Raw genomic sequence first — 23510 nt, 5'->3', positions numbered from 1 at the left:
ACAATAAGCTCATAAAAGTCACAGCTAGCACAAACTGTCCTATGTGCCAGGCACTCTTCTAAGTGCTGTGTATATTTTACCTCGTTTAATCCCTACAACCACCTTATGAGGTAGGTACTATTATTATTCCCGTTTTACAGATGAATAAATTAAGGCGCAGAGTTAAGTTGCTCAACGTCCCATAACTGCTAAGTGGTAAAGCAGGATTCAAGCTGGTGCTAGAGTCTGTGCTCTCTCCGCTACACACTAAGCCTTTCATATATCAGCAGCTGCTTTCTACATCTACTCCTAAAATCTTAAGGGGAGGGAAAGGTAGCCAAGGATCATAATGATTCATCACAGCCTGCATCTTGGCTGGCCTGCCTCATGCTAACAGACTGCGCCACCTGAGGATCCAGTCTCCAGGCCACCAAGATAGCAGATGCATGGTCCATAGGCCACCACTCCCATCTGCACCTGTGGAGGACACCACTGATGAATAATCGTGGCCCTCTCCAGCAAGCTGAGGGTGACCTCAACCTCCCCCAGCATGGCGGCCACTGTGAACAGAACAGATCTGAGCTGCCTTGTTAGAGGAAACCTGCTTGCCTTGTCTGGTAAAAGAGTGGAATGCATCCAAGTTTGTTCTCTGCATGTCCCACCCAAAACCTCCCGAACCCGTCCCTCTCCTTCAAGCTGCTGGGACGGTGCTTTTTGGATGCTGATTACTTGAAAAGGAATCACCTGAATGCATGCTTAAAATGCAGAGTCCTTGGCCTCCTGTTAGAACAACTAAATCAGAATCTCTAGGGGTAGAGGTGAGTTTTCTGCACATCAGGGAGGGAATCACTGCAGCCTTTTGCCTTATGCTTAGGGTTCCTGACTTGTATCATGCACATTCACCCACTCCACAAAGACTAAATGTCTGCCTTCTGAGTGCCAGGCACTGACGCAGAGCAGGCACACAAAGCAGGCACCGGGGAGAGGCATCAAGAAAAGAAAGGAGGCAATAACACCCATTCGTCGTCACTGAGCACCGGACACCAGCAGCGGCGTTACGAGAGGTCACAAAGGAACGGGAATCCACCTGCTCCACTCCAGGATGAGCGGCCCGCCCACCTAGCTCCGTCCACTTTAGAACCTGACCGGAGAGACGGACCCTGAACTGATGACCCAGGCAGCCCGCAGCGACGGCACACTTTAATCTGGCTGGTCAGGCCTATTGTGGCGGATAATCCCACAGGGCTGACTGTAGCATAACGGGCATTCAGTTCTTCCCGTAAGTGACAATGAAAAAGAGGCTTTCAATTAACAGGCAGGCAAATGCCACTGTTGGCTGAATATATGACAGCAAACAGAGATTAATGGGATAATGAGGCAGTGTCTACACACAGCCTCACGTCAGACCTGGAATGCTTGTTTGCTATGGACAAAGGGATCAGAGCAAAAACCCAGAGAGGGGAAAGAAAGGTTACTCACGGTGACGTGGGGACATTTATGTGATGACACTGCTGTAGTCTGGCCGGCTCAGGGAGCCCTGGTATAAAGCGGCGGGCTTGATACCACACTCGAGGGCGACGCGGACGCGCGGGGCGCACAGCTGACCGGGAGCCCACGGCTGCGGCATTCATCCCAGTCTCAGACCCAAATTCAGGCTCTCCTGATTGTCCTTTCCCTTCCTAAACAAAGGCTGCACAAAACCAGGCCCCGGGGTTTGGCACCTGCTGCCTGACGTCCCTTCCATGAGAATAGGGACCATGGGAACCTCAGCCTCCCTGGTGTGGCCTCAGAACACTGTTGCTCTTCAGCCACTGGGCAAGCTTCCCTGCCTCTCAGGCAGAAACCCTCTCAGCACAGGAGCTTCAGGGAGCTGGTGGAGAGAGGATGGCACCCAGGCAGGCACGGTGGCCTGCAGAGAGGCTCTCCCTCGATCCCCACTTCCCTGCGCAAATCACAGAACAGTAGAGCTTAAAGCGGGGGAGCCTCTGAGCCAGCCTGTTGGATAGATTAGGAAACAGAAGCGCAGGTGGTTACGTGCTAAGTGCAAGGTCAGAGCTCTGAGCAGAGGAGCAGACTGAGGGTCCCAGACAGCCGATGTCATCACTGCATGGCATGGGGGTGTTTTGGGGAGGGAAGCCCGAGTCTGTCACCTCTTCCCCAGACCCTCGGCCGCAGCCTCCACGGGGCACAGAAACTGATCTCAGAGGGTGGGGAGTGTGAGGAGACAGAGACCCAGGGAGACCTAAAAGCCCCTGGCGATCCCTGTCCACACACCTGTGGACGGGCCCCAGCGCCGGGCGGCAGGACACAGCTCCAGCACCGCCTCTCGGACAGGCATGGCCCCGAGCTCTGCCACAGGATCAGTATTTCCTGGGTCGGGATAAAGGGGAAGAAGGGGGCTTAAACTAAGCAGATATGAAGAAGAAAAAGGTGGGCTTTGCTCGGACTTGCTATTTCTGAACTTCCTGGCCCCAGATGGAAAACTCAAGGCTGGAAGATAGGAGGTGAGATTGGGCGGGCGGGGTACTCTCCAAGGCAGTAAATGTGCCTCCCAGGACTTGTCCCTAGGCACCCCTGAAAATAGGCACTCCTTCTAGCCAGAAGGTGAGGGGAGAAACTCGGCCTATGTTTCCCCATAGAAACAATTTCAGTAGCATCTGAAAACTTCAGTAGCATCAAGGCTGTGAGGTACCTACCACATCTGGCAAGATAACGCTCTCGTAGTGGTCCCAGGGACTCAGTCCCTAGCTGTTACATTCTTTCTATGGGAGAAAAAATCCAGCTGCAAATAAGGAGTTTAAAGTTTTGGAATACAGTTCATTGCAAAACTAGGGCCTGGCCATCCCAAGGCGGGTCTGGGAAATCATTTGCCTCAGAACTTATTACACTGTCTCTAAAGCTGCACTGTCCAAAATGGTTAACCTCCAGCCACATGTGGCTACTTAAATTTAATCAAAAGTAAATAAAATGAAAAATTTAGTCCCTCAGTTGCACTAGCCACATTTCAAGTGTTCAACAGCCACCTACAGCTAGTGGCTACCACACTAGACAATGCAGACAGAGAACATTTCCATCACTGCAGAAAGTTCTAGTGGCCAGCACTGCTCAGGATGTAATTCAGCGTGACCAACGCATCTCTCCACACCTTACTGGGCGAAGCGAAGTGCCCACTAGCCCTCAGTAACTGTTTTGAGTTAAATTCAAATAAGTTCCACAGGAACTATTCTGATGCTGGCTAAAATAAATAAACCGAGATACTCACATCATCGCTCAACCAAGAAGCTTGGCTGGTCACCTAGGATCTTGAATGGACCTGTGGACTCCAATGGCCTTAATAAGTACAGGAACACACACGTGCGTACACATACTCAAAAAGATGCAAGGGTATGAAGGAACATCTCCCTCCCATACTTGATCCCCAGCCGTATAGTTCCCCTCCTCAGGTGCAGCAACCAGTATTTCAAGTTTCTTTCATGTCTTTTTTTTTTTTTTTTTAAGTGTTTTTTTAAAAATAGATCTTTATTGGAGTATAATTGTTTCACAATACCATGTTAGTTTCTGTTGCACAACAAAGCGAGTCAGCCATATGCATACACATGTCCCCATATCCCCTCCCTCTTGAGCCTCCCTCCCATCCTCCCTATCCCACCCCTCTAGGTCATCGCAAAGCACCGATCTCCCTGTGCTATGCTGCTGCTTTCCACCAGCCAACTATTTTACATCCGGTAGTGTATATATGTCCATGCTACTCTCACTCTGCCCCAGCTTCGCCCTCCCACCCCATGTCCTCAAGTCCATTCTCTATGTCTACCTCTTTATTCCTGCCCTGCAACTAGGTTCATCAGTACCTTTTTTTTTTTTTTTTTTTTTTTTTTTTTAGATTCCACATATATGCGTTTGCATATGGTATTTCTTTTTCTCTCTTACTTCACTCTGTATGACAGACTCTAGGTCCATCCACCTCATTACAAATAACTCAATTTCAGTTCTTTTTATGGCTGAGTAATATTCCATTGTATATGTGTGCCCCATGCATTGTGGTAGGCACCCCACCAAAAACAGTTTGCTAAATAGTATAAAAATAGGAAATGTTTATTGTGCTTAGGAGAAAATGCCAATAAACTTCAGGCATAAGGCACAGTTTCAGTAGCAGCCCATTAAACTCATTGTGCTAATTATAAATCATTTTTTTGTTTCACCCTACTGAATCACGAAACATCTTTGGAATGCCCAAAAAACTGGTAATGTTGGGGCCCTGACAAGGAGAATCTCCATGACCAAGGGACAGGAGTCAAAGGAAGAGTCTATGAAATAACTTTTCCTACCTTTTGGATTTTGAATATTACAAATGTATTATTCATTCCAAAGCTTAAAGTATTTTAAAAGAGTAGCCTCTTTTGGTTCATGGCCTCACACTGTCAAAAAACAACTCCAGCTCCTCTATCAGATACCTGCTAATTAGATTCATTAAGCACTCAGCCAAAGCTTGGAAGGATTTCAGTGTCCTCGTCCAACTTAACAGTCTTTACTAACCACACAATGTGTAAGCAGATCTGTTCTGTTATCCTTTCCAACTTTCCAGTGTAGACAGGCAACAACCTCTCACACCCACAAAGAAGCAGGATGCACAGCACAGCTGACCTCTCCGTGGATCCAGTGTCACATATCGACCGCCATAGTCCCAGAGCCCTTCACTGTCAGAAATGACTCCTGAGCCCAAATAACCCTGGTGAGAAGAGAATCAAAGGCCAAAGGAACATCTCCTCACTCACCCTTGGAGGAGGACACTTGAAGGGCATCATTATTTCTACCATGTCCTCTTTTAGCCATTCCACCAGTTATCTACCAAATTCAATAGGGACATGTACACAAACACCTCTCTTCTCTGTTGCATAAATAGTAATTTCTAGGTAGAGAGAGCGTCACAATATTTTGAACACAAAAGAGCAATGATAAGCATGTGGACAGTCTGGAGCAGACGTCAGGACACGTGTGGGGACTTCTGGAGGACAGGGGCCTCTCTAATGACGAGGCTCCACCCCCATTCAGCACTATGCAGAACCATGGGCCGTACTATCTGATGATGGTTCATTTCCTTCTTCCTAGAAATAAAATAAGCATCCCTGTGGGATATGGGGAGATCCCTACAGAGAGGCACATTGCAGCCACAGCAAGGCTGACAGCTTGCACTCACAGCAAGGCTGAGCTCCTGTCTACCCAGTACACATCAAGACTTAGAAGTCTGAGAAGAGTCAAGCAAACTTGGAACCAAAATATTTGGGAAACAGTAGTGGGCCATTTTCTATCATAAGTTCCTTGGCTGAAATAGAACAAAAAAACTAAATGCACAAAAAGCAGCCAGTAGTTCCTAAAAACATTTTTTTTCCCGAACCAAAATGGAAAGATGAGATGGGCCAGCAAGGGTCAGGTGCCAGCACAAGAAAACCCATTTCAAGGGGCTCTTTCCATATGGCTTAGCAAGGATCACGTGGTGTGATGCTGGACTTGCTCCACACCCTTTCCCTGCCCAGTGTAAAATGACAAGGACAAGTCAATTTAAGCTAAAGTCCTAGATCAGCTTCAAGCACGAAGAATGCAGCTTAATGGTGGGGAGGGAAAAGCACAGGACTGGGGTCAGAGGTATGAGTTCTGGTCCCACGTCTACAAATTTGAGCATGTCCCTTTATCCCTTTGAGTCAGTTTTCTCATCTATAAAATGAGAATCGTTTCACCTATGATTTCATGCAACCCTCTAGGGTGCATAAGCCTCTCCAATCATTTGTTTATTATTTATTTATTTATTTATTTTACTTTTGGCTGAGTTGGGTCTTCGTTGCTGCCTGTGGGCTTTCTCTAGTTGCGATGAGCAGGGGCTACTCTTTGCTGTGGTGCGCGGGCTTCTCTTGGTGGTGACTTCTGTTGCAGAGCACAGGCTCTAGGCGCGCGGGCTCAGTAGTTGTGGCTCACGGGCTCTAGAGCCTAGGCTCAGTAGTTGTGGCGCACGGACTTAGTTGCTCCGCGGCATATGGGATCTTCCCGGACCAGGGCTTGAACCCATGTCCCCTGCATTGGCAGGCGGATTTTTAACCACTGCACCACCAGGGAAGCCCTCCCTTCATTTATAATTCCATATAATTTCTCAATAAAATCACGAATGTCAGTGCCAGAATATGAGTTTGCCTTCTGGGTTATTCTTCCAGAGATGGCATGTCTGAGCCGTTAAAACCACGTAAGAAGTTAAATAGGCAGGTGGTAGCTAAGGAGTCTTTCAATTGCCATCAGCCCTAAGAGGCCTTTTGACACCCAAAAAGGGCTGACCAGGCTCCAAGCAGTAGTCGCTCCCCACCAAGTCCGCTGCAGGACAGACTCGAATAGACAGAAACACCAACCAGCTGTCTCTACCAAAATCGCCATCAGTCCTGAATCACATCCTGCCCACTGACCCTCTCAGACGTACCATTTATTTGCCGATTTTATTACACTGGCCTGGGAACAGGAGACCCAGGGACCTAACTTCTAGTCCAGTTCTGTTTAGATTCCACAGTGTTTGATCTCCTTGCTCATCTGGAAATCTGCTTGCCTCCAAAGCAGCCTCACCCTCGGACTAAAGAAGCTCAAGAAGCAATTCAATTGTAAACTCACAAGTGTATCCCCACCTTTGTGCAACAATTGCCTTCATGGTGCCTTCTTTTCAGGACCATTATCAAAATATCAGCAGCCCAGCTGTAGATCCCAGCTCTGCTACCATCTAACCAAGTGTCTCTGGGAAAATCACATAAGCTCTCTCGGCCTGCCTCTCATCTATAAACCAAAGGGCTGCACTAGATGGTGTACGCTCTGTCTCACATGCAGCAGTCTACGGCTATGATTCCCGTGGAGACAGAACCCAAAACACAGCACTTAAACTCGGCGTGTAAGGCAGCGTGGACATTGGCCGAGCCTACCTCTGCAGAGTCCCCATTGACTAGGCTTGCTGGGCAGGTCACCAAGATGACAAGGGACGCCCTGGCAACACACTTACCTTTCCCGCATCCACCAGTTCTGCAATGTCATCTAGATATGGACCACTGGCCATGAAAAAAGCCCAGCGATAATGGACTCCTTGCCAGAAATGCTAAAAAGAAAACAAAATGTGTCAAATATAGGAAAGGATGAAATCTGACTAAATGCAAATTTAGGGAAAAGTCTTGCCTGGATGACTAAGACAGACAAACTGCTTTCCCATCTCCTGCTGCCACAATGAGCTGTACACCCAGCACCTCAGCACAGTGACTGACAGATAGTGGGTGCTCCATAAATGTTTCATAAATAAGTGAATGAACAGAGATATACCCATGTGAAATCGGGCTTCTCCCCCAAGTTGTGACTGACAAGCAAGTAAGCACAGGAAAGCTCTTCTTAAAATGACAGTCTAATCTTACACACTCAATTTCTTCCCTAGGACATATGAGGGGCTGAGACCTCTAGACTTTCCCTACCAAGGTTTGAATAAGGCCCTGAGGCACCAGAAAAGAGCTTTTACCTAATTCAAGAATGCTTTAAGGGCAATAAGGCACCAAAATATGATCTTAAACAAGAAATCCAATCACAGATTTTTTTTTCTGGCTCTGAGAGGAATTAAGACAGCTTTAAAGGCAAAACAAAGCATAAAGTTCCTCATGCGTCACGGCTGGGTCTTCCCCTATAGTTATAGCAAGTCCCAAGCCACCTCATCTACTATGGGGCAAAATGCCCCCTGGTGAAGCTAGGCAAAAATCTTACACCAAGAGGGTTCATGACCGCTCTACTGCCATAGCCACTTTGATTATTATTCTTTATGTCGGAGGTAGGGTAGGCCATTATCAAAACAGCAAGTGAGCTGAGGTTCTCAGTGATACCTCAACGACCTGCCCAACTAAACTTCATCAGACGGGAGCGACCCAGAGGCAGGAGGGGGGCCAGCCAGTACCTCCCCGCCGCCTCCCTCCCTGCACCTGCCCCAACTGCTGGGCGAGCTCAGACTTTCTCCACTGAGCTCACCGCACAATCTCAGCATGATGATCAGCTACCATCACGGCATGAAGCCGGCAGGTGCAGTGGAACTCCCCTGCTACTCTACCTCAGGCCTTGACAGTTGTGCTATTTAGGTCAAGCTACCACTTTCAGCCTGTCTCCCGGCCTGTAGAATGGAGGTACCACCACCTAGCTGACAGGGGGGCTGGAGGGACTAAATGAGAATGTATGTAAGGTGCCTGACACATCGAAAATATTTGATAAATATTTACCTAGTGCTGAAAGTAAAGCTTACCGAGGAAAGACTGGGGCAATGCAAATAGAGTTTAAGATTGTGGAGAGACAGACAAACCCAAGCTGTAGTCTAGGCAGAGCTTCGCAATGAGTGTGCCGGGAACAGCTTACTGGTTTGGCTGAGTGACCCTTATTGTCTAACCTGGAACAACTGTAAGAGTTAAAGGGGTCACCATTGATCATTATCTCAGGACCACAGATGTAAATAGAGCCAAACTCGCCCTAGAATAGGTATGACAAGCCCTCGGAGTAGCAAGGCAGAGCCTGGGCTAACGCAAGTCTCCAGGTAGTTTGCTCTTGGCCCAGAGTGGTCTCGATACGCTATTCAAATACTATCATTTTCTCTGTGTGTCAGAGCACAAAAGAGGTCAGGAAGCACTGGTCTAGGCAACTAACTTAAAAACAAACAAACAAAAACACATTTGAAGGCTTAGGTGGCTAGACACCAGAGGCACTGGGACTGTCCCAAGCTGAGAGCAGGTCCCGTTAGTTACAATCACAGAAGACCTGCTCATGTACTTCTCCATAGGACTGGTTTTATAGACTATAATTAAAACCTTCTGATCATTGTTTAGAGTTTTAAAGAGGAACAGTGGTGGTCATAACTGCCATATCTATAATTCTTTACAGCAGGTTGCCCTGTAAAGTGAAACATTTGGTCTGCAACAGCAGAATTTTTATATTCTGCTCTAAGAGGTCTGTGTAGGTTTTCCAGGCCATTACAGGAGAGAGTAAACCAAAGCAGGCAGGCATTACAATGAGGCTTTAACTGTGCACATTCTCAGAAAGACATCAGAAACTACTTAAAAGGTTTTCACGTGAGATTACCACTATCATCTTTCAAGACGGGGGAAAGGGAAATGAAGAGAGCTATGCCTGTCTTACTCTCAGAGGATAGCTCTGAAGCTTCCTCTGTAAGAGGTCTCACTGCAATTCAAACTGTGAAATTTTATGGAAAACTTAAACTTATATCTTAAAGCAGTTGGGAAGCCGGAGTTTCATGAAAAGAGAAAGAAGAGACAAAGGACAGCTAAGATTCCTCCCTCCACCACAAAGCGCCCCGTGGACACTGCTTCTGGCTGCTGTCTGAACCAAGTGAAACTAAAGAACCCGGAGCACAGCACCCGGTTTGTTCACTCCTGTCACCCAGACCCAGCTCCTAAGGACTGAGCAGCAGTCTCCTCCATCACAGCTCTTCTTCACCACCTCTAGGGACTTAGTACACAGCATTCAAGAGAAAAAAGTCCTAAACTTCACCCCCCAAAAGGTTCCAAATTAATTTCGAGAATCAAGAAGAGCTAAAGATAATTATTCAAGCCAGTCATCTTGCAAATACATGGCAGTGCCGGCCAGGTCGACATGACTCACAACCTTTTCACCCTTGAGGAACCTTCTACTGCCTTTTTCCTGAGCCTGAAGTATTTTGTCTAATTAAAAAAAAAACAGAATGTATATTTTCTTGTCACTTATTCCATTTCAACACTAATTCAGATTTTAAACCAATAAGCTGTAATTACCAACAGTGCATAACATGAAATTATAAGCCTCTGTCACCACTGTCATGTCGAGACTCTGAAGGTCTGCTATCAGTCCTGTACTAGGGCTGATCTGCTCTAGTCTTCAAGGCCCACCATGCACGGGATGTGTTCAGTTGGGTGACATAGCTCCTTATGGCCCTGTTAACAAAATCAGGCTGACTAATCAAATCTTTGAAACCCCCAGAATGCCATCAATAGAGTTTCTGATTCACATGGGACATGTACTGTCAAGACAAGTTGATACAATTCCAGAAGAAGCATGACGGTTCCATTAGTCTTTGTAGCCTCAATGACGGAAGAATACAACTTCCTTCAGGTTTTTATAATTAATTAATTAATTAATTAATTAATTAATTGGCTGAGTTGGGTCTTTGTTGTTACACGTGGGCTTTCTCTAGTTGCGGTGAGCGGGGGCTACTCTTCGTTGTGGTGCGCAGGCTTCTCATTGCGGTGGCTTCTCTTGTTGCGGAGCACGGGCTCTAGGCGCGCGGGCTTCAGTAGTTGTGGCACACAGGCTTAGTTGCTCCGTGGCACGTGGAATCTTCCTGGACCAGGGCTCGAACCCATGTCCCGTGCATTGGCAGGTGGATTCTTAACCACTGTGCCACCAGGGAAGCCCCTTCCTTCAGGCTTTTGAAAGTCAAAAAAATTCCCATGGACCTCGAAATGTCCGAAAGCCCCAGTCTGGGAATCACTGGAATAGCCCAGTGTTACTACCATGAAAACAGCCAGCTCTACGCTGTCTTAATGAAGCTTCTGCCTTCATATACAAGAGACTGTATGTATTAAGACAGTGAAACAGAGAGCCATCAGGTGCAGACAAGAAAAAAGCGGAAGGTGTATCAGATGGAATCAGGAGCGGTAATAATAGCTAATAATAAAGGCTAACATTTAACAGGACTTCCCTGGTGACGCAGTGGTTAAGAATCCGCCTGCCAATGCAGGGAACACGGGTTGGAGCCTTGGTCCGGGAAGATCCCACATGTCGTGGAGCAACTTGGCCGGTGTGCCACAACTACTGAGCCTGCGCTCTAGAGCCCACGACCCACAACTACTGAGCCCGTGTGCCACAACTACTGAAGCCCGCGCACCTAGAGCCCGTGCTCCACAACAAGAGAAGCCACCGCAATGAGAGGCCCACACGCCGCAACAAAGAGTAGCCCCCGCTTACTGCAACTAGAGAAAGCCCTCACGCAGCAAAGACCCAACGCACCAAAAATAAATAAATAAATAAATAAATTTTAAAAATAAATAAATAAATAAAGGCTAACATTTAATAAGAGCGTCGTGGGTACCAGGCATTGTGCCAAGTTCTTCACATGGGTGGATTATCTCATTTAGTCCTTACAACATACAGTAAGGGAGATACACCATTAGCCTCATTTCTCAGGTGAAGATGTTGAGGCTTAGTGATGCTAAGTAACTTGCACGGGGCTACACGGCTACCAAGTGGAGGCCAGAATTTGTACCCCGTCAGTACGTGACTCCAGAGCCCTGCTTGCAGCCACTGTGCTGTGCTTGCTCCACGAGAAGAGAAACTGTCTAGGAGGAAACCAAATTCCAGAAGCCCCAGGGGCCTGCTTGCTCTCACCAACCAAGACTCTCCCCCTACCTTCAACGTCTTAGAGCCCACGGTGACGCCTGTCTGCAACATGCCATCTGCTATGCCCAACCGGTCCATGTTCAGGAGGAAAGGAGTCACCAAAGTCACATACGTGGCTCCTGACCACTTCTTGAGACAACTTAGAGCCCACGTTTCGGTGGATCCACCAACACTGTCGAGGATAAAATCAAACCTGGAGAGGAAGAATCAAATCAAAACATCCTGGTCAGCCTTTATCCAAGCTGCCTTCACTCCCAGCGCCAGTTAGCTACAGGGTTTGTTTCTGTGACAGCTCGCAGACAGCAGCGGGTGGATGCCCGGACAAAGGAGAAAAGGGCACACCCACTTACTGGATCTCGGGGATTTCTCCACCGTAAGTCAATGTCATTTTTTTTAAATCATAAAATCATATTATTTTCAAATACTTTAAGAAAGACTTAAACAAGTGGTTTTCAACCAAGGGTGATTTGGGTCCCCAGGAGACATATAAGGCAATGTCTACAGACATTTTTAGTTGTGACAATTGGGGGAGGTGGTGGGAAGGGGGTACTGGCATCTAGAGGCCAGGGATGATGATAAACATCCTACAACGCACCGAACAGCCCCTCACAACAAGAAATTATCCAGCCCACAATGTCAGTAGTTGAGAAACTGAGGTTGCCAAGGCTGAGAAACCCTGACTCAAGCTTTATAGAAAACTGCAAAGCTATCCATCCAATGTAAGTCAAAGTACTCTTTCGTTCACATGAATACTTGAGAGAAAAGTGTATTAGGTTTTGACCCACACAAGTCATTTGCTTGTATTCCCTCCACAATCAGAACTGCTTGTAGAAGCATCCTCTTCACCTTATGGAATTTTCTTCTTTTGGTTTCATGCACGTCAGCACAATGCAAAAGACAAATCAACAGCCTGCTCTCAGTCTTCAGTTCTGCTCTAACATGCCAAAAAAATCCAGTCATAATGGAATCCACAGGAACTGACAGATATTCAACTCCTTAAATCTAATCTAAAATTGCTATAATCGCTACATTCTTATTAAAGGGGATAAAACCCAATGAAGCTTTAAAATACTTTAGAAAACAAAGATCTATTTAGAGAATGCATGCTTATATATTAAGCAAATTAATAGAGGAATTCCTTTTTGGTAAATCCTTTTTCCCTCCTAAATTCATCTGGATGAAGTCAAACATCAAAGCTTCTAAAACCAGCTTTGGCCAACTTTGTGGCTCTTGAGTTTTTCATGGGACTAAACTAAAGAAGGGCAAATAAAAATTAAAAGATATGAAGTGCAGCAGAATGACCTTATTAGATGACTATCCTCATTAGAAAAGAACACAAAAATTCTTTTTTATGAGTTTAAGTTTCTGCTTAAGTTTCTACTTTTAAGTTCCTATTTCATTCCCAAATTTTGGATAAACAAACATGATGACACTTCATTTAAATAAAACTTAAGGGCAGCCTGGTATTATAGAACTGGCACTGCCTGCAAAAAGAAGTCCAGAGACCAGGCTGTAGACCCAGCTCTCCGCCTAATGATTAAGTGGCATGACCCTGAGCATGAAAAAAACTCCTAAATCCTCTGCCCCTTATTTTCTCGACTATAACGCCATAGAGTAGGACTGAAGGATTTCAAAGCCCTTTCCTGCTGTAAAACCCTAGGATTCAAATCTAAAAGGCTGCTATTTGGAAGGAGGAACAAATTTATTCTAGGTGGATTACAAGGCCAACCTCCAGGCAGAAGCTACAAAGGTCAATTTTAACTACAGCGATCATTAAAAAAATAACAGCCTGCATTTGCGAGCTGGTGAGGTCCCCTGACTGGGCAAGAGCAAGCAGAAGGGGCAGGGCCTCTGGGCGAGACACTGAGGAAGAGCGGGAGGTGCCGGGCGGGAGGCACCTGGGGGCACTCTCGCCTTCACCCGTCAGGGCCTCTCTTCTCTGGCAAAAGATTCCAGACGTGCAAAAACCTCAAGGTGGATGGGGGGAAAGGGTGGGCCTTGGCCTGTCTCTGCTGCTACTCCTAGAGGCAGCAGGAGAGGTGACTGACCGAAACTACCACTATCTGGAAGCCTAGGTCCTGCCACACAGGCAGGATCTCCGCAAGGGACAGTGTTAGTCCTCAAATGTGCCGTAGAGCGTGTTCCTGCCGCGGGGGCTTTACATTTGGTGTTATCTCCACCTGGAACAAGTGCTCCCCTCCTAGATCCCCTCCACAAGTCATTAAACAAATATCGATTGTAGGTCACTACACCATCCCGGGGTTCGGGGGGGATACAGCAGGGAACAAGACACCTGCCCCCAACAAAAAAAAGTCCTATCCTCCTGGCTCGCTCCCCGAAGCCTCTGCCCAAATGCCTCACTTAGAGGCACTCTTCAACCACCCCATCGCAAACAGCCTCTTCCCTCCAAAACAGCCTTTCTTTTCCCCTTTCGCTGCATCAGTGTTCTTGAGGGCACTAACCACTAGAATACAAGCCCACGAAAGGGGGCAACGTGTCTTGTTCGCCACTGCGTCTTAGCCTGTGCTTAGAACACTGCCGAGCAGGAAGGGACATGACATCAACAGCTCCAGGATGACGCGTGGCCGGCTGCTCCGGGCTGCACAGCCCAACATCTACTGTTGCGAGTTGCGGTGCTGGCTGAGAGGCTGGGCTGCGTCAGATAGGGGCTCCCTTTGTCTCCTTTTTTTTAAACCCATGAAAATATACTTCTACTTAAAGTGGGCAAGAATAATTAGCTTCTGAAAACTAATTTAAAAAAGGAAAAATCTTTGAAACAGAAGCAGTAAAACAGCTTTCCAAATACTCCCCAGGCACGCTCTCCGCTGCAGCTTTGCCTGGGCTGGGTGAAGACCAGATTCCTAAGCACCCCCCGTCTCTGCCCGAGCCACAGTCAGGATGGACAGGGCCTGAGAGAATTCCTGAATCCGCTCTCACTTGGTACACTCCGTCAAACCACAGCCTGGCATTCAGACGCAGCGAGAACCTCCACAGACTCGCATTACTGATATCTATACTGCCTTTGCTTCTCTGAAACCCTCATTATGAAGCCAAAACACTAATCATGTACTTCACGTACTGCTCTATGTTCTTCTTGTGGTGTCAAATGCCCCTGGAGGGAATCCACTTCCAATTTTGCCTTCAGACCTGTTACACACCAGCAATAAAAGGAAGTTAACTTAAAAATTAGCAGAAGTCTAGGTAAGCAAAATATCTTCCTCAGTACAAATTACACTACATGATCGTGCCGTATTAACATCTGGAGTTAAAACATAAACCAACCTAAATAACCTCTAGTGACGTGGAGTGTTTTCGTAGATTCTTGTCTAAGATTCCAACATGACTGTAAGGCCACCCAACCATCTCAGGCTTCCATTATCAGCTGTCTTTGTTCCCACCTTCCCAATATGAACATTGTTTGAATACATACGGCTTTAAAGATTTCAACTGCTCTTCCATATTTCCGGATTTGTAATCAATTACATCATCTGCCCCAAGCTTCCTTACAAGTTCACTGGCATCCTGAGAGCAAACTGCTGTCACATGAGCATCCCACGCTTTCACTACCTGCCCAAAAAAGGAAAAAAAGGGGGGAGGGGAGTAGAAAAACTGAATTAAATAAAAAATAGTTGGCACCATGTATACATATATCAGGTTAATCTCTAGACAATTCTAAGTGCTCTGTCTTAACAAGAGCTACAGGAAGCTATCTGCCAGAGACTAGTAAAATGATTAAACTTTTGTTCACTAAGAAAAATCCAAGAAATAGATCTCATTTTCCCTGGACGAGACAGTTAGTCACCTTGTTGTCATGAAGTTATAACCAATCCAATTACAGAAGGGCTCAGTGCCTTACCAGCATCAGAAAAGACAGGAGTTGATGGCCTTAAGCTCAGCATTTTCAATGATGGCAAAGGTAAATGGGAAAAAAAAAAATCATGTCCTCAGAAAATGAATATTTAAAATGCGCCCAGAACATAAAAACGCAACATCTCTTCATTTGCATCTCCAGTAAGTGTTAGTATAATCTTGAGTCAGACAACTGTGTAATCAGGTACTGGGTAATAAATGAAAGGTGCTCTTAAAAAGAGGGGAAGAAGGGACTTCCCTAGTGGTCCAGTGGTAAAGAATCCATCTTGCAATGCAGGGGACACGGGTTTGATCCCTGGTCGGAGAACTAGCAATCCATGTGCCGCGGGGCAACTAGGCCCGCGCACCACAACTGCTGAGTTTGCGCACCTCAACGAGAGCCCGTGAGCCGCAAACTGCGGAACGCACGCGCCACAACTAGAGAGAGAAAACCCACAAGCCACAACTAGAGAGAGGCCCACAAGCCACAACTAGAGAGAGGCCCACACGCCACAACTAGAGAGAAGCCTGCGCTCTGCAACTAAGACCCACCACAGCCAAAAAAAAAAAAAAAGGGGAAGAAAACATGGCCATTTTACTTTCAAAACATGCATCAGCCCCTCTCCTTTGGAGTAAAAAGACCTAAATAAATGGTTTGGAGGATTTAAAATGCAGATACCTTATATTTTAAAAATAATATATTTAAAAATAACCAGACTTAAAAAAAAAAGAAGGATTCAGGATTAAGTATCCAGAAAGCATCCTGCTCCAACATTACTACAGTTCCTTTCTATAATGACAATTTCATAGAATTAAAAGGGAGCCATCATCAGCAAAATTTGAGAACAGTTACTTGAAGTTCACTGAGAAATCTTCAAATGGGCAGTTATAGGTCATAACAAATCAGCTGTTTTCTCACTCCTGTCCTCAATATCAATTTCCTGAACTTCCTTAATATAAGTTGCAGAGGTTCACTAGAATATACGAGATCTGTGTTTGTTCTGTTCACTACTGAATCCCCATTCTGTGGTACACACAGATGCTGGAGATCTGTTAAATACAAAAAACAATAAAGGATTTAAAAACTACTCACAATCTTATCTAATTTCTCACTTTTAAAAAGTAATACCGACCAAGGAATATGCCCTGGAAATCTGAGGGGAATTAAAACATTTGGGACTGACATGATATATGATAGTTTATGTTTATGGGCCACAAACAGAGACACTTGAGTATAATGACATGTTGCTTTCAACAGCAAGTCCCAAACTAAATTCAAATATGTGAAGAATACAATCCAAGATGAATATCCAGTATCTGTATAAAAAAAGAAACTGTCAAGGAAAAAGGAAATTGTGTTCTAAGCACCTACATTTAATTTGTGTTTTCCTTAAACAGTATTACATCCTCAGGAAGAATTTGTCATATCTTGAAACAGTTCAATGAATTTTTTTCCAAATTTCTAGATTTTCCTCTCCCACTTTGAACTATCTAATATCTTTGCACACTATTAAAAGGTTTTAAAACAGCTTTAGTTGTTTTACTATTTTATGTAAATTAAAACACAAGTACAAGAGACGTCTGTAAGGCAGACAGAGACCACTCAGACAGAGACAGCAAGCTGGCTGCCACTCCAAAAGCTCTTCCCTGTGCCCGGTCCCTGCACCAGACCCTCTCTCCCAAAAGTCATCGTTACCCTGATATTTATAGTAATCACCTCCTTGCATTTAAAAAAAAAAGGTTTTATCACCCATATATGCATTCCCTAGATACCACAGTTTAGTCTTACCTACCTATCTATCGATTTATTTGACTGTGCTGGGTTTTAATTGCAGCACTCAGGATCTTCGTTGCAACATGTGGGTTCTAGTTCCCTGACCAGGGATCGAACCGGGCCCCCTGCATTGGGAGTGTAGAGTCTTAGCCACTGGACCACCAGGGAAGTCCCTATCCCCTTCACTTTCTTAAAATTTATCTGTGAAAGAACCTAGGCCATGTGACCTGCAGAGTTTTTCCCACTGGAAACTCTGGAATTTCTGATTGCACACCTGGGACAGTTCTACCTGTTACTCTGTCCTCTGTATCTTCTGTTTCAATCCATTTAGCAAGACTATGAATAGTGTCTGGCAAAATTATAGGATGCATAGCATATCTGGTTGTTGCCCTTTTTATTATCTCAGTGGCTGTCTACTGGTGGTTGCAAAATGGTGATATTCTCTCTTTTTTTCATTTAGTAGTTGGAATACTTTTTTTTTTTAAAATTATTTATTTATTTATGGCTGTGTTGGGTCTTCGTTTCTGTGCGAGGGCTTTCTCTAGTTGCGGTGAGTGGGGAGCCGCTCTTCATCGCGGTGCGCGGGCCTCTCACTATCGCGGCCTCTCTTGTTGCGGAGCACAGGCTCCAGACGCGCAGGCTCAGTAGTTGTGGCTCACGGGCCCAGTTGCTCCGCGGCACGTGGGATCTTCCCAGACCAGGGCTCGAACCTGTGTCCCCTGCATTGGCAGGCAGATTCTCAACCACTGCGCCACCAGGGAAGCCCTGGAATACTTTTATAAAGAAACACCTCTCCTCATATATTAGTTTACTCAGGTGTATAGTTCGTATAGAAAAGGCAAATAATTTTTTCCTTTTTTCAGTTTATAAAATAATAAGTTGGTTTCCTATCATCTTCCAAAAGTGACCACTTTTAAAAAAATATCATCATGAACTCATGGATTTAAATATAGTTGAAGGATTTCAATCCACTATAATTATCATTATGTTTACTGAAGCTCAAATTGTCTTCTTTGACAATCTTTGGGAGTTTCTTCAAGTTGGCTACTGAGTCTTTTTGACATGGCTCAACTAGTCTTTACTAACTTCCTTGCTATTAATATATTCTAGGCTCATTCTCGTACATTTTGCGCCCTAGATCTGGAATCTGCCATTTCTCCAAGGCGCTGCATTTTTTTCTGTGTGTAAGCAATGATATTTCAAGAGACAGCTTTACATACATACATATACAAAATATCTCTTGAGTTCATATTGATACTTCCAATTCAAATTCCAGACTGTCAAGCTTTTACTTAACCTCTTTTCTGTTACATCTGTATCTCCTTTCCTCCACTCCTAAAATCCTGGTTGTCAAAGACAAAGGGGATGACAGAATTAAAATACGCCATAAATACCCAACTGTTCCATTGTATATTACAACATAACAGTCTCTGAATAATAGTACTAATATCACTACCAATATGATTAATGAAAATATTAAAATAATTTTAATATATGCTCTCTGTTCCTCTGCTTTTTAAAAACAGCTGTACTGTTTACCTTGTCAGAGCATATGGCTGTTACACACTATACTCTCTTTTTCTAAGCCCTCATTTAGTTTTAGTTCTACAGATAACTTTATATTGAACATTTACCACCAGTCCTTGGTTCGATGTCTCTCTAGCCATTTAGCTTTCAGAAGCTCATTTTCTAGTAGATTTCTCAGAAAGGGATCAGAAGAACATATTCCCCAAGTTCTTGCATGTTATTAACAGTTCGTATGTGCCCTTTAGTGTATGGAGCCCAGTTTTGCTGTATATAAAATTCTTAGCATATTCCTTCTCAAGTGTCTTAAATATGTTACTCCACCCCTGCTCCCTCCACTAGCATTAAAGCACTGTTGTCAAAAAGTCTGCTGATAACTGAATTTTACTTACATGTCACATGCTCTTTTTTTTTAAAAAAATAACGCTGCTTTTTTTTCTTAAAAAAAAAACCTGGTGTATAAAGCAGAAACTAACACACCATTGTAAAGCAATTATACTCCAATAAAGATGTTTAAAAAAAAAAAAAAAGAATCATTCCCAAAAGGGAAATGTGAAGGCAGTACTATGGAGAAACTTCCTCTACTTAACCACTTGACTCAGTTCTAGATCATAAAGACCAAGTTTGACTTTAATTATCTTTCTTTCCAAGTCCCTTTCATTATATCCTCTGTCAGCCTTGGTTTCCTCATTTGTGAAATAAGAATAGTAATGCCCACCTTATAGTTTTGTCAGAGGATTAGACATTAAAATAATTAAATGCACCAGGATATTGTATCTAGCATCTAGTATGTACTCAATAAACCTACTTTCCTCCCCTTGTAAAACAAACAAACAAACAAAAAACCTGGTGGCGCAGCAGTTAAGAATCTGCCTGCCAATGCAGGGGACACGGGTTCGAGCCCTGGTCTGGGAAGATCCCACATGCCGCGGAGCAACTAAGCCCGCGAGCCACAACTACTGAGCCCACACACCACAATTACTGAAGCCCACGCACCCTAGAGCCTGTGCTCTGCAACAAGAGAAGCCACCGCAATGAGAAGCCCGTGCACTGCAACGAAGAGTAGCCCCAGCTCGCCACAACTAGAGAAAGCCCGCGTGCAGCAATGAAGACCCAACACAGCCAAAAAAAAAAAAAAAAATGTCCCAAGGGTTTTTTTGTTTTTCCTTTTTCTTTAAGTGCCAGTAATTTTACTAGAGTTCCCCTGGATATTGCTCATTCTGGGTCCATGTACTTAGATAAGTGCTTTGGTTATTTAATATGTAATTTCAAATCATTTAACTTCAGGAAAGCAGGGAAGTTTCTTGAATTACTGATTTCAGTATTTGTTCTATCCCCTTGTTTTGGTTTTCTTCTTCAGAAACTCCTATTATCCATATAGCAATCTTCGTTTCTGTCTTCAATATTTGACACTTTCTTTGAATCTGTTTTTATCTCTTCCTTTCTTTCGTAATTTACAATTTTTCCTGTTTACACATTCTGTTTCTATCAGGCCAGCATTATGTGTTGTGTTTGTTATTGAGTTCCTTCTAGTTTAGTCTTCATTGCTAAATAATTTTTTTTTTTACTTTTTTTCTGAGTTTTCCAATTATGATTTATTTCGTTCTTTCACGCTCTCTATCGTATTTTTTTAAGATATATTAATTTATTTTTAATTAATTAATTTATTTATTTTTGGCTGCATTGGGTCTTTGTTGCTGCGCAGGCTTTCTCTAGTTGCGACGAGCGGGGGCTACTCTTCATTGCCGTGCACAGGCTTCTCATTGCGGTGGCTTCTCTTGTTGTGGAGCACGGGATCTAGGCGTGCAGGCTTCAGTAGTTGTGGCGCACAGACTCAGTAGTTGTGGCTCACGGGCTCTAGAGCGCAGGCTCAGTAGTTGTGGCGCACAGGCTTAGTTGCTCCGTGGCATATGGGATCTTCCTGGACCAGGGCTTGAAACTTCTTAACCACCGTGCCACCAAGGAAGCCCTCTATCGTATTTTTAACCTTTTTTTTAGCTTGTTTTTGAAATTGCAGGTTTCATTTTGATGTTTTCCAATGTGTTTTCATTATCTGTAGATATGTTATTCTACCTTGATATTTATCTATTACTCAACCGTTTAATCTTATTAAAATATGTTCATTGTGAAACATAACACACAGAGAAAAGTGCATGGAATATAAATGTACAGCTTAACAAATTATTATAAAGCAAACACTGTCTTAAGCATCACTCAAGATTAAGAACTAGAACATCTCCTCACTTCCCCCTCCCAGTCAAAACCCCCCTCACTCCCTTAGAAGTAATAACAACTATCAGGACTTTTACATGAGCCTCCCCAACCCCCCCACCCCGCCCCCGCCTTTTTGTAAAGAGATTTACTATCTAGATAAGCAGCCTTAAACACTATTGTATAGTTTCACCTGTTCCTGAGTGTCATTAAATGGAACCATATAAGATGTTCTCTTGTTTCTGACTTCTTCCTACTTGTAAGATTCATCTACTTCATTGCACACAACTATAGTTTGTTTCCATGGCTGTGTAATGTTCCAGTGTAAGAATACACTGCAATTTACTTCCCCATTTTACTGTTGAGGGCAATTTGAGTTGTTTCCAGTTGGGGGATAATACATGTAATTCTGGTACATATCTTTTGGTGAACATGCATGTACAGTTGACCCTCTGTATCCAAGAACTCCACATTGTTGAATTCAACCAACCAACCAGGGATTGAAAATATTTGGGAAAAAATTTGAGAAAGTTCCGAAAAGCAAAACCTGAATTAACAGTATACTTGCAACTATTTACAAAGCATTTACATTGTGTTTAGGTATTACAAGTAATTTAAAGAATATTTAAATTATACAGGAGGATGTGTGTAGGTTATATACAGATACAATGCCATTTTATATAAGGGACTTGAGCACCCGTGGATTTTGGTATCCAAGGGGATCCTGGAACCAATATTGTACCAAGTTGGTATACTGAGGCATGACCATATGCCTATCTACAGAGTACATTCGTAAAACTGTTAGGTTGTCATAGAGCAATTCATATTCAGAGTTACTATATGGTGCCAAATTATTTTCCAAACTGGTTGTACCAATTACACTCTAATCAGCAGGGTATGATATTTCTCTTTTCCTCCCTCCCTTCCTCCCTCTTTTCCTTTCTTCCATTTACTTATTCATTAACCCACATTTACTGACAATCTGTGGATTAGGCCCTGGGTATCTGTCTTAGTCCATTTGGGCTGCTATAACAACATACCATGGACTGGGTACTTTATAAACAACAGAAACGTATTTCTCACAGTTCTGGAGGCTGGAAGTCCAAGATCAAGGTGTCAACACCTTGATGTGTTCAGAGCCCTCCTCCTGGTTCATAACCAGTGCCTTCTCTGTGTCCTCACATGGTAGAAGGGCTAAGAAGCTCTGCTGGGCCTCTTTCATAAGGGCATTAATCTCATTCACGAATGCTCTGCCCTCATGACCTAATCACTTCCCAAAGGCCCCAATACCATCACTTTGGGCATCAGGACTTCAACATATGAATTTTGGAGGGACACAAACATTCAGACCATAGCAGTATCTAATGGTGAATTAGAAAGAAGTCAAGGTGTGCATCTCCTGGGAGTCCTTTCCCCTCTCTCCCAATTCAGTGAGCAGTGGATGAGAAACTCCAGCACTATCCTGGTCCTCAAAAGGTCTGAGGCGGGGTCTGGGGAGGAGGATAGCACCCAAATTCTCCCTCCTGTAAAGCCATGTGGCAGAGCCTCTGAGTGCGCTCACTAGCCCCTATTGCGGAAAGGGCCTCTCCCCTCATCCTGAGGGGGGCTTAATCAGCAGCCGGCCAGTTAAACACGTGACCACAATGGGAGCAGCCACTAGGTGCCATCCTGTTCCTAGAGGCTTGGGGTACTTTGCTTTGTTTGTTTTGTTTGAGGTAAAATTTACACAAAATTCATAATTTTAACAATTTTAAAGTGTATAATTCAGTGGCTTTTAGTACAATGTTGTGCAACTGTCACCACTATCTAATTCCAGAACATTTTCCTTACCCCAAACATAAACCCACACCCATCAAGCAATCATTCCCCATTCCCTCTTCCCCCCAGCCCCTGGCAACCACTAATCTGCTTTCTGTCTCTGTGGATTTGCCTCTTCTGGACATGACATAAATGGAATCATACAAAAATGTGACCTTTTGTGTCTGAATTCTTTCACTTAGCATAATGTTTTGAAGGTTTATCCATGTTGTATTATGTAGCAGAATTTCACTCCTTTTGATGGCTAAATAACATTCCATTGTGTATATATACCACATTTTGTTTTTCTATTCATCAGTTGATAGACATCAGGGCTGCTGCCATTTCTTTGTCCATTATGGATATTGATGCTGCTATGAACATTTGTATATAAGTTTTTGTTTGAACATAGGTTTTCATTTCTCTCGGGTATATACCTAGAAATGGAATTGCTGGGTCATAGGGTAATTCTATGTTCAACATAGAATTAAGAATTTTAAGAAACTGCCAAATTTTTTCCCACTGTAGCTGCACCATTTTACATTCCCACTAGCAACATATGAGGGTTTCAATTTCTCTACATCCTTGCCAACAATGTTATTTTCCATTTTTTTAATAGCCATCCTAGTAGGTGTGAAGTGATATCTCATTGTGGTTTTTTTTTTAATTGAAGTGTAGTTGATTTACAATATTGTGTTAATTTCAGGTATTCAGGGGTTTTTTTTGCATATTATATTCCATTAGAAGTTATTAGAAGATATTGGGTATAATTCCCTGTGCTACACAGTAAATCCTTGTTGCTTATCTATTTTATGGATAGTAGTTTGTATCTATTAATCCCATACTCCTAATTTGTCCCTTCCCCCTCTCCCCTTTGGTAACCATATGTTTGTTTTCTATGTCTGTGAGTCTGTTTCTGTTTTGTATATAGATTCATTTGTATTACTTT

The 23510-nt window shown here is 44.0% G+C and overlaps 1 protein-coding gene across 3 annotated transcripts in view; it reads right to left on the bottom strand.

Moving 5' to 3' along the window:
- The window catches only part of RTN4IP1 (reticulon 4 interacting protein 1), a 105476-nt gene that overhangs the window by 1410 nt on the left and 80556 nt on the right, over window positions 1-23510 (bottom strand). For all 3 annotated transcript variants that reach the window (XM_036871426.1, XM_036871424.1, XM_036871425.1), the window contains 3 exons: window positions 14837-14973; window positions 11416-11599; window positions 7001-7093 (listed from right to left, as the gene is read on the bottom strand). In XM_036871426.1, coding sequence (XP_036727321.1) covers window positions 7001-7093; window positions 11416-11599; window positions 14837-14973 — 414 coding nt within the window. The remainder of the gene's footprint in view (window positions 1-7000; window positions 7094-11415; window positions 11600-14836; window positions 14974-23510) is intronic.

This window comes from Balaenoptera musculus, chromosome 12 (genome assembly GCF_009873245.2).
Source record: "Balaenoptera musculus isolate JJ_BM4_2016_0621 chromosome 12, mBalMus1.pri.v3, whole genome shotgun sequence".
Classification (NCBI taxonomy): Eukaryota; Metazoa; Chordata; class Mammalia; order Artiodactyla; family Balaenopteridae; genus Balaenoptera; species Balaenoptera musculus.
This window is presented reverse-complemented; position numbering and strand designations above follow the sequence as displayed.